This window comes from Hippoglossus hippoglossus, chromosome 8 (genome assembly GCF_009819705.1).
Source record: "Hippoglossus hippoglossus isolate fHipHip1 chromosome 8, fHipHip1.pri, whole genome shotgun sequence".
Taxonomy (NCBI): domain Eukaryota; kingdom Metazoa; phylum Chordata; class Actinopteri; order Pleuronectiformes; family Pleuronectidae; genus Hippoglossus; species Hippoglossus hippoglossus.
Window position 1 is genome coordinate 22,750,936 of NC_047158.1, and position 17,214 is coordinate 22,768,149.

General features: G+C 45.3%; 1 protein-coding gene across 1 annotated transcript; it reads left to right on the forward strand.

Annotated features, from left to right (window-relative positions):
• The first annotated feature begins 240 nt into the window (after window positions 1-240).
• Window positions 241-15,542, forward strand: LOC117765992 (serine/threonine-protein kinase TAO2-like). The gene is made up of 21 exons (XM_034592664.1): window positions 241-839; window positions 4,573-4,713; window positions 6,462-6,533; window positions 7,320-7,421; window positions 7,704-7,749; window positions 8,403-8,499; window positions 8,599-8,712; window positions 8,875-8,966; window positions 9,047-9,140; window positions 9,437-9,518; window positions 9,624-9,794; window positions 10,071-10,280; window positions 10,369-10,497; window positions 10,729-10,965; window positions 11,183-11,311; window positions 11,548-11,751; window positions 12,169-12,408; window positions 12,616-12,828; window positions 13,088-13,270; window positions 13,815-14,800; window positions 14,835-15,542. Exons 2-20 carry the CDS (start codon window positions 4,582-4,584, stop codon window positions 14,736-14,738), a joined length of 3,471 nt encoding a protein of 1,156 aa, XP_034448555.1. The 5' UTR covers window positions 241-839; window positions 4,573-4,581; the 3' UTR covers window positions 14,739-14,800; window positions 14,835-15,542.
• Window positions 15,543-17,214: the final 1,672 nt, after the last annotated feature.

A 17,214-nucleotide genomic window follows, 5' to 3' on the forward strand; every position in this document is an offset into this window, starting at 1 on the left:
AAAATAAGTCATTTTGGGGGGTTTAATACACAAATTGGTGGAATTATGTTTTTAAAAGTGTCATTTTAAAGGGTTTAAATACTGAAATGAATGCAAACTGTGTGTTAATGACCAGGTTTAATAAAACAAGTCACTGAAAGTGAAAAATAATATTAATTCAGTTATAGTGTTGGAACGCAGTCGTATTGAGGATCCGTGTTTTACGTTTTGGTTAAATAAAGAGTTTGAGTCTTTGTTCCTCATCATCACATTTATCTGGGTCAATTTATTTATAATCTTTTATTTTTGAAGCGGGACCCGCACCGGATACAGAATCGCCAGTTTCCGGTCGGGGCAGTTAGTCCCGCCCCACAGTCTGAGCCATCTTGTATTTAGCAAGAACAAAAACGGAGCGAGGAGCCGCGGCAGCAGCGTCAGGATGAGCCGCAGATCGTCACTCTGATCCCGGGGAGAGTTTGAAAACGTGTCGGTGCAGCGGGACAACATGAGCCGAGGAGAAGCGCCGCGGACAAACAGCAGCCACACCCCGCTCCACCGCTAGCCCCGACGTTAGCCCCGACGTTAGCCCCGAGCTACCACCGCTAAGCTAGCCAATTAGCTCAGGCTAGTGACCCAGGGACGTTGAAGCGGTGACCGGCGAGTCCACGGTTCGTTTTCCGGCTCGGACGCCGTTAGTCCATTCCACGGTGGGCTCTGCATTCAGGGGGACTTCGGCGGGAATGGACCGGACGTCGTGTTGATCTTCTGCGGAGAGGAAACCGGGCTATGCGGCTGGAGGCTCGTTAGCTCGGCTGCTAACAGTTATTTTTCGGTCCAGAGCGGAACCACAATAAGCCGCGGTGAGTAGCGCTACATTAGCTTAGCTGCCCGGCTAGCTGCCAGAGCTAGCTAACCCAGTTAGCCGCTCCAGAGGTTTTCAAACGTGGGTCCGTGGACGCCCGGTGGTCCGCGGTGTGTTGAGCGAGGCCTCCAGCAGCTGATCCGGTCTCTAGAACCGTTGTGTCCCGGATCGTCTGGGACGCGCTGGTTCCGCTGCACATGAATCACATGGTTCTAACGCTGGTTCTCCGCACAGCGAGCAGACAGATGCATAATTCAGCAACAAAAGCTTTATGAGGACCGACATGTTGTCTGTGAACACACGTCTGTACGTGGAGCTTATTGTCTGTAACCATGAATCTGCAGATCCGCTCATCCACGGAAACAGGGACGTTTTAAATATCCTCTCGTGTAAAGAGTTCAGTGACAGAAACGAAGAAACTCTTCATTCAAGAAGCTGGAATCTCGAACTGTTCATCTTCCATGAGCAGGTTATTGAAGACTAGTTATCACGAGCTGCTGTGGTCACGTAGGATTGTTTTTACTCACATGACAATGAAGCAGATTTCCTCTTTGTTAGTGTCTGAGAGACACGGTGATGTTACAGGACAACATCTGTGTCCAGCAGCAGGAGAACTGTGTTCATGAGGTATTTAATGTGTCAGGCTGGAGCAGAGGCCTTTTCTTCTGCTGCAGGGTCCAAACTAACTTCACAGATCTGAGTGCTCTGCCTCAGGGCAGAGGTTGATGTGATGCTTGTGCAAACTTAAATCAAAGCCACACATCTTAAATGTCCTTATTTCCTCCTAAATAGCTTTGAAGAAAGTCAGTTTGATCTGAAGACGCCATGTGCATCTGGAGATTCAACATCTTATCACAGAGGAGCTGTTTGTCCCAATGGCTGTGAGCAGTTTATAATATGAGTTAATTTGATGTTTCAGAGTTGATGCTTCCATATGAAGCTTGTACCACGCCCAGGGAAACTCCTTGATCCTTTAAATTCAGCTATTTATCTATTTTTACAACAAGAAATGCCTCAAGTTAGTAGTTTTATGTGAACCCTGCAGTTATAGTGTGACTTAACAACAAGGAGCTTCTTTTATGCTAAACGTTTATGGAGTCAGGGGCCGAGATCAGCCATGTGATCACCTAATGTCACATCAGATGTCTTAAAACACAACCTCGGTTTCCCTTTTCCATTCTGTGTGTCACTGCTCATTGTTTCGTCTTTAAATGGAACTTGTGTGAGTTAGTATTTTTCCCCACTTTGGAAGTTGAGGGAACTTGTGTCCAAGCGTTGTTTGCTTAAAGTTGTTAGAACAACACTGTTACGCAACAAGACTTTCTCACAACAATCAACAGAGCTGACCGGTTCTGTTCTAATATGTGAATTTGTCATTGAATTCCTCATAATTTTGTGGTTTACATGGGGACCTGCATTCAAAGGTCACATTTATTTCCATTGCCTACACTTGTGATTGTGAAAACGCATCGTGTAGATTGATGGATGATATGAAATGGCCCCATGTCAGATCTGAACCAATTACAACTCAGTTACATAGCGAGCGCGTGAGGTGACTCAAATACCCGTTTCTTCCTCATGTGAAAATACTCGCCCCTACTGACTATAGCTGCAGGCGACTACTTGTCTGCCGTTGATTGAACACCATCAGGCCACATTATATATCATTGAGAATTGGTCCACTGTGTTTTGAAGTGTTTGGTTGGAGGGGGGGGAATCTGTCTCGTTGTGTTGCACAGATTTACTGGCGCTTTTCCACATTGTGCTTTAAAAGAATCAAGTGTCTCAGTGCTGCTTTGAACATGGGCCCTGAGGCTGAGTTTTCATGTATTCACCCCCTCTCAGAGGCGTGGCTGTGCTTCCCTCTCTTCTCTGGTCTTCAGCTGACACTCGGGGGTGAGCGTCTACATCAACCCCGTTATAAAAGGATGTTGCATTCGTCAGTAAGCACGGCTCAGCGCAGATTACATTCAATGGGCTGGTTTAGTCAGATGATTTGAAGCTCAGCGTGGCTCATCTTTGGATTTTCATGGGTTTTATTTATACTGATCTTTGATTTGAGTTGGAACCGTCATGGTGAAGAACTGTGTTTCTGTCTGTGTAGTTTCCCACTGCTCTTGTCTCCAGACATGGGCCAACACAAGTGTCATAAGTTAATGTGTTTTTCCTTTTCTTCTCACTGTTGTGCTGTTTTACTTTAGAGCTGCAGCGTTTATTCGACTAACATTTTCAAAATTTATAAATCATTTTTGGAAATTTTCAAGCAACATTACATATTTTCTAGCACAAGCTTCTCAACTGGGACTGTCGGTCAAATAAAACAATTTATCTGAATAAAGTTCTTATGGTAGTTCTGTAACCGATCCAGCATCTGTGGGATCTTCTCCTGCAGCCTCCTGGTAACATGTGTGTAACATGTCAGTGAGTCCGTGTGAGGAAACAGCAGGACAATGTCCTGAAGCGTCCCAGTGAGCGAGTGGACGTGTTGATGAGGTTTCTAACACGTGACGTGAAACTGGAAGAACACAAACATCTCAGGATGAAGAAGAGGAGCCGTACACGTAGAAGACGAAGACGTCAACTTGGAAACACGAGGAGGTTCCAGATCTTCTGGTGATGAGGGCCGACGCCGGTGTGGATGAGCTGTAAACAACAACACTGATCTTTCCACAGCAGAGTTTATACGTCATGTCCGGCCTCCTGCTGCTCTACAGGCTCCGCCCCTGCTGCTCTACAGGCTCCGCCCCTCGCCTGAATGTTCCCACATGTTCCTGTTGGTGTGAACGAGTCGGACCCGACAACCTGCTGCTGCTGCTTCACAAACACCAACTACACAACATGTCCTGACACTGTTTTCCACAGTTCATGTGTGAAAAGTGCCATAGTTGGTGATCTAGTGGTTTTAGACTATGGTCATGCACAATGCAACATTAAAATGTGAATTATAAATAAGTATAAAGAGACGATATGATCCTAAAACTCACTAAAGCATCTAAATAAGTTGAATGAGTGAACGTGTTCGAGACTTCTGGTGTAAACGGTTAATAAAGTGAAAAGCTGTGTCTTGCTGCCTGCTCTTATTTTGGAAGCTGTTTCCTTTACTCATCATTTATTCTGTTTGTTGTCACATGTTCCAGCTCCAACAGTTAATAATTGAAATCATTCATGTTTAAGTGGGCTTTCTGAGAACCAGCTGCCATTTTGTTTCCCTTCTCCTCGGTGCTCTTCACCTCACTCCTCATCGTTCCTCTCTGTTTGCCGTTTGCTCTCTGGTTTTGTCAGGTAAACATCCTGTAACGTGTCGTGACTTGTTGGCTGCTGACTGTCCCATGTTGATCAACTGTGGGAGATAGTGGCTGTTGTGTCACTGAATCCACAATGTCTCAGAACTGATACGACAAAAGCAGCCGGTCGTCAAATTCCTGAAATCTTTACAGAATTTTAAAGACGTGGACCAAAGCTTTATAGTTTGATGGAAGCTCTCCTGATGCATGTGAGGGGATTTTGCAAATGGGTCAATGAGCAGCAGCACAAGAATACCATGTTCCAGTGTGTTTAACACATTAAGATGTTTTTCTGCTCGACTGAAGAGGAAAATTGACGCATCACATCCTTCTAAGACAGAACAAGCCTCCAGACCCGATTTAAATTAAGGAGCCGAATGTTGTCCTGAATGTGTCTGCTCATCAGTGCTAACCTGTCTCTCACCCCCCCCCCCCCCTGTGTTCCAGGCCCTGGCCATGCCCTCGAGTTCACGGGCGGGCAATCTGAAAGACCCCGAGGTGGCGGACCTCTTCTGCAAAGATGATCCGGAGAATCTGTTCGCTGACCTCCGTGAGATCGGCCACGGCAGCTTTGGAGCTGTATATTTTGTGAGTATGACATGAATTCTGAAAGTATTTCTTAGTGTTTTTAATTTCAGTGTTTTCCCACTTTCATTCAGCCTAGCATTGTCTTCATGTTAGTCTGTTTTCACTTCACTTCCCTGGAGGCTGTTGTTCAGTAGACTGGAAACTATGGTAGCAGCTGCAGTTAACACTTATTTCTAAAACATTTTTACAAGCAAACTTCTGCGCTGGCTATTGTTTGACCTCCACACAGAGGACCAGTCAAAGAAGTTACAGAAATGTTTCTGAAGATGTAGGACAGCTTGACACAGTTTGACGCTCATGTGAAGCTGCTTCACCAGATGTGATGACAGCTGTGTGCTGTTAGGTGGAGGCGCTTTTACAATATGAGCAACCATGAGCCTTTCACAGGCTTCAGTTTGTTAGCTTACTGAAATGAAATCTATTATTTAATAGAATAAACAATGCAGAAATTACTTGAATTCCAGTTTATATTTTACGTACAATGTCTTTATTTTATTGGTCCCAAAAGGGCGACTTTAAGCCTTTTGTGTGTCGGTTGATTCGTTTGAAAGTATTACTCAGCTTTACAGAAAAAGTGCATCATCATACATCATCATTTTGGTTTTAAAAGAAAAACACATTAGTGTGGATGAAGCCTACGCTGGTGAAAAGTGAGAATATCATCTCACTCCACTTGGTTTTGTAAGAGTTTATAGAACCAAAATGAATCAAATCTGTTTCTTTGGAAATGAAAAGTCCGGAGCAGCTTTACTTTACGTGGGTTTCAATGAAGATATAACTTGTATCTGCATTAAACAGTGGAAACATGTGCATGTAAGAGATGTCTCCTTCTATTTGATTCAGGATGTTTATCAGACAAACACATCCAGAGTGTCTGAGGGTCAGAGGATATTTTAATAAATCCCTTGGAGATGTGCATCGTTTGAAATGTTTTTATCTCACACAGTCTGTGTGAAAGGGGACAAGTGTCCTTAAATGACCTGAGTGCTTCATGCATCTGGTTGTTCCTTTTATTAATACTTTCTATTAAAAACCTTAATGTTCTCATTGTTTAACTTGTCACAATCTACAGTGAGACTCCATGTTGTCTTGTCTGATGGCAGCGTCCTCATTGGGATGCAGGTTCAAACCCATTGCAGGATTTCTCCGGGACGAAAACTAGGCTGGGATGTTTCAGAGCTTTGGACCTTGAGACACCCACATGTTTGTTTTTACCTAGTCTGAGTTTACACATGTGTCTGAAGACAGGTTTGTGCGCTTAGCAACCAACTGAAGAGGCAGACAATCCACTTCCTGTTTACATCATGTGACCAGTCTACCTTCGTGGTCATGTGACGTGTGTCAACAGATTATTATTTCTCAGACACTTTTCAAACATCTGTCCTTTTCAGTTTATGGCCCGTGGCAGTTGAGAGATTTTGTGAGCAGCAGATTTTTCTTTCGGTTGTTGAGACCGAACTTGTTTTCACTTGTTGTGAATTGTTTCCTCTTTGGCAGCAGAACATGTCACAGCAATACAAACGATAAAACCACCCAAAACACAGCACTTTGAAACACAAGTGGAATAGTTGGTTAACCTTAAGGTTTAAATGTGCTCAGGCACTAGTGGAGGACTCAGAGGAGCAGATCAAACCGACTGTGATCAGCATGTTGGATCTCAGTCAAATCCTTGATTACCTGCGTGAGCTCCTTTCTCTCAGTAACTTGGTTTCTCGAGTGCTCTTGATAAAATCTGTGTTTCTCCACAGGCCCGAGATGTGCGCAACAATGAGGTGGTGGCCATCAAGAAGATGTCGTACAGCGGCAAGCAGACAAACGAGGTGACGAACCAAAGAGAGAGAACAAACTTACCTCACTAAGCTTTTTCTCCGGTTCTCTGGCAGTTGAATGATGAAATCGTTACCACTAATAAACTACTATACTTTTTTAAAAGGATTTAACTGATTAGCATTAAATCAGCAGTTTGGTGTTTCAGTGACTGGAGAATGTTTCCTCTTTCAGTCCCACTCCTCACCCTGATATTTTATACATATAAACCCTGAAGTGTGAACAGATGCAGCTACACCGGCCAGTTCTTGTATTTATTTGACATCAGCCTCTTCCCTCTGGGTAACGTTAGCATGTTGTCCATGTTTAGTTTTGAGGGGCCTGGGTGGTTCATAATGTAGCAGTAGACCAGAATCATATTTACCATTTAGTGCTTTATAAACCAACAGCAGTAGTAAGTAGCTTCTACGACAGACAGGGGGCCAGTGTAAAGATCTGAGAACTGGAGTGACACCATCCACTTTGTGTTGGTGAGGACGCCAGCAGCAGCATTTTGAATTAGCTGCAGACTTCAGATTTTCTTATTCTTAGGGATACCTGTGAACAGTACGTGAATTTCATACTGTTAGCAGAGAATTATTACAACTGTACAAGCACTGCAGTGTTACACCTACAGAGTAAAGTACTGTTGGATACTGATACAGTACTTTGCTCCACCTCTCAGTACACAAACAGATTTTTAAAAAGTCTTATCTGGTTGAAAACTATTTCTGCTTCTGGAAAGAAATGTGTTGAGTTCTCTAAAAGGTTCTGGAAACTAACGTTGTGTGTTTGTGCAGAAATGGCAGGACATCATTAAAGAGGTGAAGTTCCTGCAGAAACTTCGCCACCCGAACACTATCGAGTATCTGGGATGTTACCTGAAGGAACACACAGCATGGGTGAGCATCGGCTCATTAGCTGTGGAGAAAATGCGCGCGCACGCGCACACACACACACACACACACACACACACACACACACACAATGGAAGTGGAGCTGCTCATGATCCCTGTGTCCGTAGCCAAGTGGCAGTTTTTCATAAAACCATGTTGTTGGAATGTTTTTACATAGACCACTTACTAATCACAGCATTATGGCATGTTGTCGTCGTACCGTGCAGCCCCAGTGTTCAGGTGTATCACACGTGGATCTCACAGCATGTTGAACTGTCTCTTCCTCAGCTGGTGATGGAGTACTGCCTCGGCTCAGCCTCAGACCTGCTCGAAGGTCAGTTTTACACAATCCAAGGATCCAATGTCGACCTTTTCTCAGTAAACATGTTCGTATGTGATGGAGGTTATTTTAGGTTAAACAGTGTAGCTGATGAAGCTGCTGTTTGTGTAGCTAGAGTCTGTGTGGACTGAGCTCAGGTTGCGTATGTTGGAGATTCATTATCTCTGGCTCTGTGGATGTGCAGTGAACAGTTCAGTGGGTCCCAGCTGCTAACATCTGTCTGTACATGTCAACACAAACGCTGCAGACGAATGTGCAGCAGCAGCCTTTATTTAAAAAGCAGAATGGTTATGGCCTCTTAGGTGCTGCAGGTTATTTTTCCTGCTCGACTGGTTTGTGCATGTTGACTTCATTCACAGTTTAAGAATCAGGAAGTGTTTTCACATTTTATCCCATAATGTGAATTTCCAAAATTTTGAATTTATAAAATGTAAGTTTTATGTTCAAGGAAACAACAGCGTCGTTCTTGTGTTGATTGTAGGAGGAACTTCAGTTTGAAGATACATTTATGCAACGTTCATTTTCATCTGATTTAACTGAAGCAAGAATCAAAATGAATCGACCCTGGAGGCCTGTGATGAAGACGTTATTGTCTTTATTGTGTTTGTCAGTTTATTGTCGTCTGTAACTCTTTTTCTTCTTTGCAGTTCACAAAAAGCCACTTCAAGAAATGGAAATAGCTGCTATTACCCACGGTGCACTGCAGGGACTAGCATATCTTCACTCTCACAATATGATTCACAGGTAAAATCTTCTGTTGTGTCATCGTTGGAGAAGATGGCCGACGTCACATTCTTGTTTGTGATAATGACCGAGTCCTAACACTGTGATATTCTTTGGCAGGGATGTGAAAGCAGGCAACATCCTGCTGACGGAGCCTGGTCAGGTCAAACTGGGCGACTTCGGTTCTGCCTCCATCGTGGCTCCTGCCAACTCCTTCGTGGGGACTCCCTACTGGTGAGGAACTCCAACCTGCCGTCTTCCTCATAACACATTTAGTAAATTCAAAAGTAAAGTACAGAGAAATTGTGTGATGCAACATGTTTAAAGACGTTTGTGTTGCCAGCTGATACTATGCCACACCCTTTCCTCCGTCACTGATCTGTGTCTTGGTTCCAGGATGGCTCCGGAGGTGATCTTGGCCATGGATGAGGGTCAGTATGACGGCAAGGTGGACGTCTGGTCGCTGGGCATCACCGCCGTAGAGCTGGGTACGACCTGTGGCTTCTCCAGTGATCCAGCCCTGAAGACATGGGACAGAAGTTTGACTCTGTGCTCTTTTCTTCCACAGCTGAGAGGAAGCCCCCACTCTTCAATATGAATGCTATGAGTGCCTTATATCACATCGCTCAGAACGAGAGCCCCATCCTCCAGTCCAACCACTGGTGAGCGGTTCGATTTCTACAGAAGCTGCAGAGCTTCACCCTGAGATTAACAACCTCTGTACAGTTTGGATATGTCGACTTGTTTCAGCACTTGAGCCAGAAAATATTGAAATACCTTGATTAAAATATTTGCTATATCTCTGATTAAGGGCTTAAACAAACATATTATTTTCGAATATCTTTCCTCTGTGAACCTGAAGCACTTGAATTATTAGCGGCCGTGGCTGCTCTCATTTCTCAAGCTTCTCTGAGAGTCGCTCTACTCAGTAATGATATAATCTCGTCTCTTCCTGCAGGTCTGATTCCTTCCGCAACTTTGTCGACTCCTGCCTACAGAAGATTCCCCAGGACCGGCCTACCTCGGACGTGCTGCTCAATGTGAGAACAGTTAGAACCCAGCCACATCTCATCAGATCATCAGAACGCGCTGCAGCATGACTGAGCTGATGTTTATTTTGTTTCTTTCCATTCTTCCTTCTCTAGCATCGGTTCTTGTGCCGCGAGCGTCCGCTGACCGTGATCATGGACCTGATCGCACGAACCAAGGATGCAGTGCGGGAGTTGGACAACCTGCAGTACCGCAAGATGAAGAAGATCCTCTTCCAGGAGACCCAGCAGAACGGCCCCCGTGTCCGAGGAGGGGACGATGAGGAGGTGAGGTTCAGTCTGTCGCCGCTTTCCCACCAAACGTTCGTGGAATTTTAATTTACCAAGAAATAATGTCCAGGAACTTTCCCACAAGTAAAAGGTTCCTCCAGCTTATTGTCAGAAGTGTGACGTCACCTTCGTGTCATGTTAACAAAACATTAGTGGAAATATCTCTTCCACTCCTTTGACCAGTTATTTCCTTAGTCAATGAACTACTTAATAACTTTTTTAAACAGAAAAATGAACCTTTATGATGCTAAATCAGGTTTGTTTGTGTTTCAGGAGGTGGAGCAGTACCTGTTGCGGACGGGCACCGTCAACAGTATGGAGAGCTCCCAGTCAGTTCCCAGTATGTCCATCTCAGCCAGTTCCCACAGCAGCTCTGTCAACAGCCTGGCCGACGCCTCTGACGACAGCAGCAATGAGATGGCCATGATGCAGGAGGGCGAACACACGGTCACGTCCAACAGCTCCATCATTCACCGGCCCACGGTAAACAGTGACCTCAGCTTCACTTGGCTTCAAGTATTTGGTTCAACCGTCTGACCATCTCTTCCTCCTCTCCCCCCCCCCCCCTCAGGGTCAGGATAACATCTATGACGACCCTTACCAGCCCGAGATGGACCAACCCCAGGTTCCCTCAGCTGTACGCCGTCGAGCCTACTATCGCAACCGTGACCACTTTGCCACCATCAGAACTGCCTCCTTGGTAAGTTTACTGTCCTCCTCTCAGCTTCCAGCGTGGTGTCATGTGACCTCCGACTTTCAGGTACACTGCAAAAATTTCACCTGCGCAGATTCCGATACAGACGCCTTGAGGCTCTCGTCGTTGTTTTGTGTATTACAGCAGATTTCACATCATTTTTCACAGGCCTCCTGGAGGCCAATTTATAGAAACTTTTATTCTCAAATATCAGCGTGGATTTTTCTTGTCCTTCAGGTGACCCGTCAGATCCAGGAGCATGAGCAGGGCTCTGCGCTGCGAGAGCAGATGTCCGGATACAAACGAATGAGGCGGCAGCACCAGAAGCAGCTGATGGGGCTGGAAAACAAGCTGAAGGCGGAGATGGATGAGCACCAGCTGAAGCTGGACAAGGAGCTGGAGAACCAGAGGAACAGCTTCTCCACCGAGGCTGACAAGCTGTCCAAGAAGCACCAGGCCATCCTGGAGAAAGAGGTGATGGAGACAGGTCTTCAGAATGTAGTTAACCTGAAGGAATCATAAAATCCCTGTTCACTTGGTTTGGGCACCGTTAACCTGTGTAGTGAAAAAGGATCTACAATCTGTGTTACATGACTTTTGATATTTATTTATTTTGTCAGTTGACAGATTAGCATGTGCACTTATAGTTGATAGAAACGACCCCTAACTCTGCCCGTGTGTCCTCGTGCAGACGAAAGCAGCTCTGACGGAGGAGAAGAAGTTCCAGCAGCACATACAGGGTCAGCAGAAGAAAGAACTCACCAGTTTACTAGAATCACAAAAACGCCAGTATCGCCAACGCAAGGATCAGCTGAAAGAGGTACGAGCTCGCTCCGAACCCCCACGAGTGTCCTAATCGTGGGTTCTCATTACTTTGTGGCAGCATGAACACACAACCAGTCTGCGTTACTGAAAAGATTTACTGAGGATTAATTTTCTGTGTCACTACGTCAAATTTCCTTTCCAGAGGCTGAGTACGACACCAGAGTAGATAAAAACACTTAGTAACACTTACTGTCAGTAACAGTTCCACCTCGTTTTTTCTGCATCAAACAGGAGCTGAGCGAGAACCAGTCGACGCCGAAGCGCGAGAAGCAGGAGTGGTTGATCCGTCAGAAGGAGTGTTTGCAGCAGATGCAAGCGGAGGAGGAGGCCAGTCTGCTCAGGAGGCAGCGGCAGTACTACGAGCTGCAGTGTCGTCAGTACAAGAGGAAGATGTTGCTGGCTCGACACAACCTGGAGCAGGACCTGCTCAGAGAGGTGGGAGCTGCTCGGGTCAAACCTGGTTTACTTTGCTTATGTGCCGTCAGATTCCACTGTCACACAGTGCAGCTGGTTTAGTTCTACAACATCTGAGTGTGAATGAACTAGTGATGTTAAGCTGAATGGTTGCTTTTCATTTTGTAAACTAAATTCAATTTAGTGTCTGAGCCTTTAAACACCACAGAGCTGTGATATTATATCTTATAAATGTTACATGAGCTAAATTAGTCGGGTTTTCTATAGAAAATAAACTGTATACACACTTTAGTCTGACTTAACAAAAATATCTATATTTCTGATTCTATATCTGTAGAAACAAAAGAAGACTTAATCACAACGTGTTTATTAGACTTTGACTTTAAACTGTCAAATTTTTAATTGGTTAGTTTTTTTCAAATTGTCGTCCTCCACCAGGACCTGAACAAGAAGCAGACTCAGAAAGATCTGGAGTGCGCCATGTTGCTGCGACACCACGAGTCCACCCAGGAGCTGGAGTTCAGGCAGCTGAGCTCAGTGCAACGAACTCGGGCCGAACTGATCCGAACGCAGCACCAGACCGAGCTGACCAACCAGATGGAGTACAACAATCGTCGTGAGCAAGAACTTCGCCAGAAACACACCATGGAAGTCCGGCAGCAGCCCAAGAGCCTCAAGGTACAAAGTGACGGAGCTGGAAAGAATTAGATTCAGTTTTCTGATGTTATTTTAATTTTAAAATGATTTCGACACATCCTGAAATCTGGAAATGTTTTTTACCTGCAGCTAAATTCTCATCAAATCGATAACTGTCACAAATTTTAGTTTTAGCATCAAATCCAGATAAGACAAATGACCTCATGTGTTTTGAACTCCTGGTTCCAGTCCAAAGAGCTGCAGATCAAGCGTCAGTTCCAGGAGACGTGTAAGATCCAGACCCGTCAGTACAAAGCTCTGAGGAACCACCTGCTGGAGAGCACTCCCAAGTCCGACCACAAAGCCGTCCTCAAACGCCTCAAAGAGGAGCAAACGCGTAAGCTGGCCATCCTGGCCGAGCAGTACGACCACTCCATCAACGACATGCTGTCCACACAGGCTGTGAGTAAGGCAAGGAAACCTGCGCACACCTTCTACACCTGAACCTTCAGAACACTGATCAATTACAGCCACACTTTGCTTCCTCAGCCATGAGCACTGGTGAGTCAATCAGTCCAGGGAATTATTATTATTTTCTTCTACATCAGAGTCTTGACAAGGAAATAAAGCAAATGCTTCAGGAGTGATTCCGTGCAGAGACGTTTTGTCCTGCAGCAGATCGTGCTCTGACACCGAGGCTTGTCCCCGTCTGTCCCCACAGCTGCGACTGGACGAGACCCAGGAGGCGGAGTACCAGGTGCTGCGGATGCAGCTGCAGCAGGAGCTGGAGCTGCTCAACGCCTACCAGAGCAAGATCAAGATCCACACCGACACGCAGCACGAGCGAGAGGTGAAGGACCTGGAGCAGAGGGTGTCCATCCGCCGAGCGCTGCTGGAGCAAAGGGTATCAATTCAAACTGGACACCACACTAACGTCTCAGGGTTTCACAGTCGTCTGCTGAAACTCAGCGTCCACACTTAAGTTTCCACTGCAGGAGCTCAGTGACGCATGACATGAACACATAAGAACCTTTGTTTCCAGGTTCTGAGTCGATTAAAACAAGTTTCAGATATTTCTGACAGAAAAGCGACGTGACCCATCGTCACCTCAGACTGTGGATACAGACGACTGTTTACACTTTTGTGTATTTTTCTCTGATTCTTCAACTCGGTTCGAGCAGATGAATTTTACTTATCTGAGTTTTAAAAACTGGAAGCAGCTCCCTCTAGGTTTCATGAAGATATTTAATTATTCAGGTTATTTTAAGAGCAACAGTGAAAAAGTTCATTAGAGTAAAAACTGATAAGTGAGTCTGAAAAAAATATCAAGAAAAAATTGATTCCTTGAAAAAAGAAAATGATGATAAAGTTTAGTTTGAATGTGTTTGATTATTTGATCGCCTTTGTTGTAGAAACTCTGAAGTTGTAAAATGTCTCGTCTCTGTCAGATCGAGGAAGAGATGCTGTCGCTGCAGAACGAGCGATCGGAGAGAATCCGCACTTTGCTCGAGCGCCAGGCGCATGAGATCGAGGCCTTCGACTCGGAGAGCATGCGGCTCGGCTTCAGCAACATGGCGCTGACCGGCATCCCCGCCGAGGCCTTCAACCAGGGCTACCCGACCCCCAGCCCCTCGTCGGGCTCCAGCGGCTGGCCGTCGCGGCCCGTCCCGCGCTCGGGCAGCCACTGGAGCCACAGCGTGCAGAACTCAGTGGCGACTCCGTCCTGGCGCAGTCAGAACCACGGAGGAGCAGGTTTCAGCCGTGCCGAGTCCATCACCTCCTCCCACGGTATCGGCAGGGACAGCGAGATGAACAAGGGCGGCAGGGGCCACTCGTCCTCCCACCATCACCACCACCATCACCACCACCAGCAGCAGCAGATGCAGCAGATGCAGCAGATGCAGATGCAGCAGCAGCAGCAGCAGCAGCAGCAGCAGCACTACCTCCCCCAGCACTACCAGCACCACCAGAGCACGCCGCAGCTCTACCGCGACAGCCATGAGCGTGACCCCCGGGAGCGTGAACGTGCCAGGGAGTGGGTGGGAGGAGGGGGCCACTACTCCCATCACCCCCAGGGCCACCACCACCACCACCTCGCCTCCCACGCCTCCTCCCAGTCCCTGGCGCTTCTTCCACCACCGCCTCCGCCTCCCCCCATCCCCTCTCCTCCTCCTCTCCCCCCTCCTCGCTTCATCCTCCTCCTCGTCACAAGGAGGCTACGGAGGCGGGGGCCTGAGCGTCAGGGGCCCAAATCTGATGGCCCTGAGGAACAGCCCCCAGCCTCTGAGGAGGACGGCCTCGGGGGGGCCAGGGAGTGGCGGGGGAGCGATGGTGGCTCAGCCGGAGACATCTGTCACCTCCCACATTTCTAACGGCTCTCACCTCTCCTACTCATGAAACCTCACGAGTCGTCGCCGCTCGCTTCACATGGAGACGCGTCACTTTCAGTTTGTGCGGTGAGGAGGCGTCGAGGAGCAGCAGCAAGTAAAGAGAAGAAAGAACGATTTTTAAAGTCTACATTTTCAAATCTCCTTTCTTAAAGTGAAAAAGAGAGAGAGGAAGCTTTTATCAAAACAGGAACACACAAGTATTAACCCCCCCCCCTCCCCATAGTAATGGCGATGAAACAAAACAGTCCAAAAAAAGTGGCCAAACACGTCAACATGTGGAATCCGACACATCCAAGAAGAAAAGGTGTCCAGACAGTGAAGCTGTTGCACAGGAGTGACCCTGCAGTGAGACGTTGGAGGACACGTCCCCGAGGTTCGAGTCCGTCAGCTGCTCCCAGTTGGAGCAGGTGGATGTTCAGGTCACATGTTTTTTTTAATTAGTTCTTTTGTGGAGCTTCCACTTTGTCTGCCGGTGCTTTAAAAACCACTGTAACTATGTAAATACCAGTCGATTGTACACCTGGTTTCTCAGTGTTTCATACGTTCAGATGAGATGTTACAAAAACACACTGCCATCTTTTTGTTAGGAAACTTGACCACTGCCCTTTGACCTCCTTAAAGGAACCTCCCACATTTTGGGTCATGAGCTCGAGAGTTGACTTCACTTTTCTCTCAAGTGAAGATTTTTATGAATCAGTTATATATTGTTTTTTTGCAGAAACACTGGAAGGTAAACTTCAAGTCTTTACAACATCTTCAAAACCGTCACATTCTCACTATCAGAATTAAAGAATTGGACTCTTCAACGTCGTCTCACACAAGAGCTGAAACCGAAAACACGAAGGAAAAAGCCACATAACGGAACCACAACGGAAGTGGAAACCAGCAGACGTCTGAAAACCTGGTCAAACCAACCTTGTTTATTTCAGGTCTTACGGTACCGGTGCGTTGTAACTTTCATTGCTCCTGGTACCGTAAGACCTCAAATAAACAAGCATCACATTTTCGATGACAACTTACAATGTTGTTTTGTCACTTTTGCGTTTGTTATCCGTTTTTTCAGATATATATATATATATTTAAAAAATGATTCAGTGATTAATAAGATATGGTTATCAAACCCTTATCACAAAGACATGTCATTGAGGTTTAATATTTTACAGTTTAAACATTACACTTTATTATAAATGACTCTAAATAAAAGAAAACAAGATCAGTTTGAAGCTGTTGTAAAAAGTTTTTATCTTTTCAGTATTTCCTGTTTTTTTGAGCTGCAGTAAATTAACTTGGTCGTTGACTTGATGAGACGATGAAAATCTCCAAAATGTGGGCGTGTTCCTTTCAGGAGATGCTGCCAGAAAGTGTGTGTGTGTGTGTGTGTGTGAGAGAGAGAGAGAGAGAATGTGTGTGTGAGTGAGAGAGAGAGAATGTGTGTGTGTGTGTGCGCAGCACTGACAGCTTCACTCGTCTCCCCCAAAGTTTCTCTGCATCTGTAGATAAAATGATAAAATGTACATGTGCTTAAACAGATTAGTACAACTCGGTGCATGGAGCCTGTACAGACGCATTTGTATGAATAACATGCACACTACCTATTTATATAAATGCATATAAATGTAAGATACCTGTGTAAATGTGGCAGCAGGTATCCTGAAGATTGTTCACTGTCAAACACGTACTTATATCACTGTACATAGAAGCACTAACTTCTTCTGAGACCGTGTTTGAGTAATACTGACCATTACTTTGTCACGTGACTCCTACAGATTTGTCCTAGAAGCAGACGAATAGATGCTGTCATGATTATTTCTTCTACTGCAGGTGGAATATTTATGTTACGCTTATTTCTAAGTTTTTAAAATGTTATTGCCATTTTTGACCACTAGGTGGGGAATAAGCGCAATGTTACTGTGATAGAGCTATAAATATAAAAATCCTAGTGTTTTTAAGGAGGAGAAAAGGACTACGTTTCCCAGCATTCCTGTGGAGGTCTCAGGGCGGGAGATCTGGGCTTTGATCTTTATTTTTGTTTCTTTGAGCCAGTATTAAAACATCGAGCGTCACAGTCGAGCTGATTACCGACAAATATCCAGATTCTTCTTTTACTAAGTTTGGTGCCATATTTTTATTCTTTTTATTTTTTATTGTATGTGACATTTTGCTCTCTTTACTGTGCGAAACGTTACGTACGCTGCAAAACATGGAGCCCGAAAAGTGTTCGGTAGTAGATACATGAAAAAAAAAAAGAAAATGATGACATTTAAAAAAACTCAATAAATTACAGAACAAAAACAAAGACTTTGTTTTATTGATTCATTTATTTATTGATGATTCAGTCCCGTAAGGTTTGGGTTTTATTTGATCTGATGTTTCTAATAATGCTGTCGACGATTATTTTCATTATATTGATATTGAAAAAAGGTTACGGTTTCCTGACGTAATCAAATGCTTTATTTTG